General features: G+C 35.1%; 1 protein-coding gene across 1 annotated transcript in view; it reads right to left on the bottom strand.

Moving 5' to 3' along the window:
* Positions 1-2,483: 2,483 nt before the first annotated feature.
* The window catches only part of LOC149572753 (zinc/iron-chelating domain protein), a 36,063-nt gene continuing 32,546 nt past the window's right edge, over positions 2,484-6,000 (bottom strand). The window contains exons 3-4 of the mRNA XM_089811984.1: positions 2,896-2,983; positions 2,484-2,752 (exon numbers count right to left, since the gene is read on the bottom strand). Coding sequence (XP_089668110.1) covers positions 2,659-2,752; positions 2,896-2,983 — 182 coding nt within the window. The 3' untranslated portion in view covers positions 2,484-2,658. The remainder of the gene's footprint in view (positions 2,753-2,895; positions 2,984-6,000) is intronic.

Genomic DNA, 6,000 nt, shown 5'->3' with positions numbered 1-6,000 from the left:
CAGACAAATTACCCTTCCAAAGAAATCCTCTAATCAACTTCTCCATTGGGTGCACAACAGAAGGAGAGGCTTTAAGGACAGCTAAAAAAAATTCGGAATAGCAGATAACACTGTCTTTATAAGTAAAATTCTACCTGAAAGTGAAAGCCATCTCGCTTTCCATGCTAAAATTCTGCTCCTAATTCTGTCAATGATGGATGACCAATAAGAAGTTTTATTTGCTCCCATAAAAAAAGGTAATCCAAGATACATAGAAGGCAGCTGTTCAACTGAAAAACCCAAGATATTTATAATTTTGTTTGATAAGATCTGATTGGTATTGAACATATAAATTTTAGATTTGTGGGCATTCACCTTTTGACCCGAGACAGAAGTATAAGTATCCAAGGTGAGCTTGATTTGCCTAGCTTCTTTTAAGCTTGCTGCTCCAAAAAGTAGGGTATCATCTGCAAAAATGGAATGAGTAACTGAAATTGGAGTGCCAATAATTCGAGCCCCTTGCCACCCTTGAGAATATTTGAGATTTATGCTTCTACTGAAAGCATCAGCCATGATGATGAAGAGAATAGGTGAAAGAGGGTCAACTTGACATAACCCCTGCGTGGAACCAAAAAAACCAGCAGGCATCCCATTAATAATGACTGAAAATGAAGCTCCTGAAACACAAGCTCTGATCCAAATGCACCAATGGGGAGAAAAGCCAAACTTCGAAAGCACTTTGAAAAGAAAGTCCCACCAAACTCGATCGTAGGCCTTCATCATATCTAGCTTGATTACGAAATTGGATGATTGATGAAAGTTAATAGAGCGAAGAACTTCATGGGAAACCAAAGCACCTTCCATAGTTTCTCTTCCCGGGACAAATCCACCTTGCTCTTGGGAAATGATATTAGGAATAAGTTTCTGAAGCCTCAAATAAATGGCTTTGGTGAAAATTTTATAGATCGTGTTACAAAGCGAGATGGGCCGCAAATCAGAGAAAGAGTTTGGAATTTTAACTTTAGGAATAATAGCAATATTCAAAGTATTGAAAGTTTTAAGCATTGTTTTACTCTTCCTGGACTCTTCTAAAGTAGCCAAAAAATCCCAGCAAATAAAATCCCAACAGCGCTGATAGAAAAGTGCCGTAAACCCATCCGGCCCAAGGGCCTTATCAGGAGAAAGTCAAAAAACAACTTTCCTCAATTCTGTTAAAGTGAAAGGGGCCAGCAAAGAACTGTTATCCTGGGGCATAACCAAATTGGGGATTGCATCCAAAAGCTCATTAACTTGCAAATCTGAAGGTGCAAAAGAAGTGGGGGGAGCCAATAAGTTTTTGAAGAAATTAACTGCTTCTTCTTGGATACCTTAGGCATCCATAATTGTGTTTTCTGAATCTGTCACCTTAATGGAAAAAATAGAGATGGCTGCCCTCTTTTCCTTAGCTAAGGCATGGAAAAATTTAGTGTTACGATCCCCTTCCCTAAGCCATAACTCCCTAGATTTTGTCTCCAATACTCATCCTCCCGCATACAAAGCTCCTCCCAATCATATTGAAGCTTCTTTTGCTTAAGGTATGACTCATTGTCCATCCCTACCCTAATGATCAGCTCATTAAGCTCAAAGAGATCTTTTTTAACTAAGTCCTTCTGTTGGAAGATATTTTTAAACACCAAGTTATTCCAAATCTTAATTTGCAAATTGACATGTTTGAGTTTTTTTGAGAACTGGAACATTTTCATACGTTTGATCTTGGGAGCACTAAACCACCATTGCTTCAAAAGAGGGAAAAAATGAGGGTGCCGAAACCACATACTCTGAAACTCAAAGGGAGGGCTATGAATATGTCCATCCAGATGCGAAGAGTTTGAGAGTTCCAAGACAATTGGGAAATGATCCGAATCAGCAAAACCCGGAATTTGAGAATTGAAGGAAATGTTCTGAATCCTCCATTCTTGAGAAATAAGAAACCTATCTAGCCTCTCTGCAAAGCTAAGAAAACCAGACCTTTTATTTGTCCATGTGAAAACCAGAGCTATAGAAATAGTTTATCAAATCGAAATTATGTGCTTGGTTTTGATTTTATAGAATTTATATAAATAACCTCATGTTTCTGATTTAAATAAACACTTTTCTAGGTGATGAAAAGGGAATTTCTGGTTTTAACTGTAAATAAAATAAATAAACAAGAAATAAAAATGTGAACAACAGAAACAAGAACACAAAGAACACACACAGAAGTACAAGTTATTTTACAAGCTACAGCTGATCATATAGATACACATATTCAAAATGACTCTTGAATATCGAATTGGAATTGAATAGACGAGGACAATCATTCTCTTGTTGATGCCCACAGTTCAAAAGCATTCACCCGTAATTTAAAACATAATGATTTATCTTATTTGATATTATTATTATTTTCAAAAATTGAATCACAATAAATAGATTATTTGCACAAATTACCATCTTATGAGGAGATTTCTCAGAAAGAGTCCCTGATAGGCTGATACGATGAAATTTTTCATATTATACAAACTAAAGTACAAACCATCTTTTAATAGAGGAAAACGAAACCATATTAATTGAGTGATATAGAAGTTTCTGTTCAGTATCAAGAATAACCATAATATACAAGATAAAATACAGTGACAAAATTCAAGGAAGTCTGATCAAGGCTCAGTTAGTCCTGGTTTTCGTAATCACTTTATTAAAATTCTCCAATTCGGAAGATTTTCTGCCATAGACATTTTTTATTGTGTCCCGACAGCTTCTGCATGATCAATAAGATAAGATAGACATTATTAATATTCTCCAAAACCAAGACAGCAACACATGGCTAAAATAGCAGCATTTCATACGAGAATAGAAGTTTTGATTGGGAGTGATCAGAATAAAATCTTGAAAAGGGCATACCCGCAAGCCTCTTTGTTGAAGTCCTTTTCATCAATGCCATACAATGTTTTGAACACATCTGGCTTCACTCTACAAAAGTAAGGGCGCTCTGCAAACAAACAAAATTAATGTAAGAAACCCCATCCTTCTTGTCCCCCAAAGTGTTTCAATTCCAGAATCACAAATAAGTAGCAAAGTTATTTTAAAAATTATGAGAGCTCAGTTGTAAGTTGCACCTGTTTGATTAGACCAAAAACATTAGTTCAGTTTCTCCCAAGAAGTTGGAAGTCAAAATTTTAAATTGATCATCATAGATATTGTTCTCTATCAGAATTTCAACAACTTTTTATTTTTAAAACAGTTTTAAGAAGGAAAGCTCAAATTCAAAGACAGGCGGCTTCATTGGCACATTCGGTTTTGCGCTCTAATTAAACATTTTATTATTTCCTATAACTGAATTCAAACTATGAAGAACACCATTCCCATAATTATAAGCTTGTTTTACTTGGACTGACATAAATTTTAGATCCACCTCAAATTTGGAATAAAAATCGAAATATACTAATAGTAGACTTTCACAACGTAGGATCCCAAGGGTTTTGAAACTTGAAATCGATCTGTGTCTTCAAATTGGGCTTTAAATACATAAGATAACACAGTCCATGTCTTCCGTTTGGATCTTCGTTGGAAATCCCCAAACTTTCTATTAATGCTTGGGGATCTTAAAAGAATAAGAATCTCTTGGTTCTGTGTGAAAAAAATAGAGAATTTGGAGTTGAATTCATGACAAGCTTCCCCAATTTGAGAAATGGCATAACATATTTGTCATGAAAGAGACAGGCCAAGGTCTTCTGTACAAGAAGGCATGAAGAGGCGTATCTGAAATTTAAGCCTAAGAAATATATTATAAGCATAACAAATAACTATAGCAGAACTACCTTCATATCCTACCCTTCCTTTCATTTATCTCCACTATTTCTATATTGATTAGCAAATATTTTAGTAATTATCAAACTGAAAAAACTCAGGTATTATTCCTGATTCTGTGTCTCTCCAGTTCCAACACAAACACAGCAGGAAAATGTTGAAAGTTTTATTAAGAAAAGTGAAAAAGAAAAGCAATCCAGAGTAGTTTCTCTAACACAGAGATCATAAATTATAAATCCACCATTTTTTGAATTATGCAGTGTTCACTAATTTCTGGTTTATTTAGATGCAGATTGTGCAAATAGCATTGATATTACAATTATTTTGTATCCTAATGTATAGAAGTTTCCACTAAATTACACCTAGTTTCCAAAAAATTGAGTGTCTCCTTACATTACTTGTTCCATCAAAATGCAGGACACAACACTTACAAGTTTAATATACTAAAACTTATATAGTCCCAGAAAATAAGGATTTTGGAGAAATTCATTTCTGTCAAAACATTCAGGCAAGTTAATTTTTAATAATGGTAACTATTACATATCTGTCTGCACGTCATCCCATGGTCTACTCATGTTTCTTATTATTAAAGTTGTTTAAGTGAATTATATCAATACCATGGTCACTTGTCTAAGCAACTCCATTTCAACAGCTATCACACACTGCACGTTTTTTGTTAAAGGAATATATTTTGAAAACTTGATTAGTGCAACTGCATATTTTTAAACAATGTACGACGTCTTCTGTATTAAGAAAATTTACAAGATTGTGTGATAAGCATATAGTGTGATCACTTCAGTAAAATAAGAAATCCAATACATATTGCGTAAATTTGAAGAAAGTTCACAGAGGGTACCTAACTAAGCATTATTCATGTAGTACAGTTCTTCCATCTTTAATCATGTTCTATAGCTCTTCAACCTTGAAGCAGCAATCCTTCTGCCTCTTTAAGTTGATAATTAGTTTTGTCAGTGCACTTAGCTGGACTATAATGCAATCGGAACTAATCAATTTGTTCCTTGGAAATAGAATGACATGCCACAAAATTTCAAAGTAAAAGATCATAAAATAATTATTTCCAAGAATAACCTTTTAATAATTTATTGTAAACATTTCAGACTCCATCCCGCATCTGAATTGGACCCTAAAAAATATGGTTCAACTGTTGGAGATAAATCAGAATTATTTATTGGTTAATATTCCTAATGTAGTGCTTATGGGTATGTTATTAACCCATTCTATGAATACAGGGCTAGTGCAGAACTGATACACGAGCATCAAGCTCGCAGAAGTTTGGTTTTGGGTTTTTATTGTTCGATCAAACTTCTAAATTCGTGTTGCTGGTCCTTCCAAATTTCTGTTGTCTGTCAGAAGTCAGGTAGAGATAACTGCTGACATGTATGGGAACGGACCAATTAGTTGGTTGGCTGTTATAATAGCCATCTCCTTCATAAGGGCTAGGGCTGTTTTGGGAATGGGTTAGCCAAGGAAGGAAAAGGGATATTCATTACAGGAAGCGAAGGGGGAGAGAAACTGAAAAGTTCCCCACTCAAATACAACACATGTTTTATCAAGATAGCCACAATATTTAGTTCTGATATTACCAACACTCAAATACAGACATGTTTTACCAGAATAATCATAAAATAGAATTTCAGATATTTCCAGAGTAAGAGGTTTCATACAAAATAGTCTTAACAACTCTTAGAATCAGATTATAAAACAATGTTACAATCAGATTGATAGTTCAAATACTGTTTTCCTGTGTTAGTAACAAACTGCATGTATTCCCCTTTCTATAGTCTGAATATAGAGTTTTCGAATTGCAGATCTCAGCTTCCTCCTATTCCAAATATGCATATCCTTCTCAATGTTTAAGGTGAAAGGCAAAATCTGGCCAGTATTGTGTCATTTTCTCCCATTCAAGTGCACCAGTCCTCCTTTCACATATGCCTTGAACCCACACACTGCAATGCTGGCCTGACAATAGTGATTCTGGCTCTTTTGCCCTGTTGAAGACAAAGGCAAAAGGCAGATTGATCGCCTTCCTTCGCCTGCATTATGATGCACCCTCCTATATACTCCAACAAATACTCCTATATTGGCTTGGCACATATGCATATGTGAATTTTGATTGCCACCAAGTGCCTGTGGTCTGCTATTGTTTCACAAACACCCAGCAGTGATTAGACTCAGTAA

This window comes from Cupressus sempervirens, chromosome 2, assembly GCF_028749045.1.
Source record: "Cupressus sempervirens isolate cs-2001-9-10 chromosome 2, ASM2874904v1, whole genome shotgun sequence".
NCBI classification, from domain to species: domain Eukaryota; kingdom Viridiplantae; phylum Streptophyta; class Pinopsida; order Cupressales; family Cupressaceae; genus Cupressus; species Cupressus sempervirens.
This window is presented reverse-complemented; position numbering and strand designations above follow the sequence as displayed.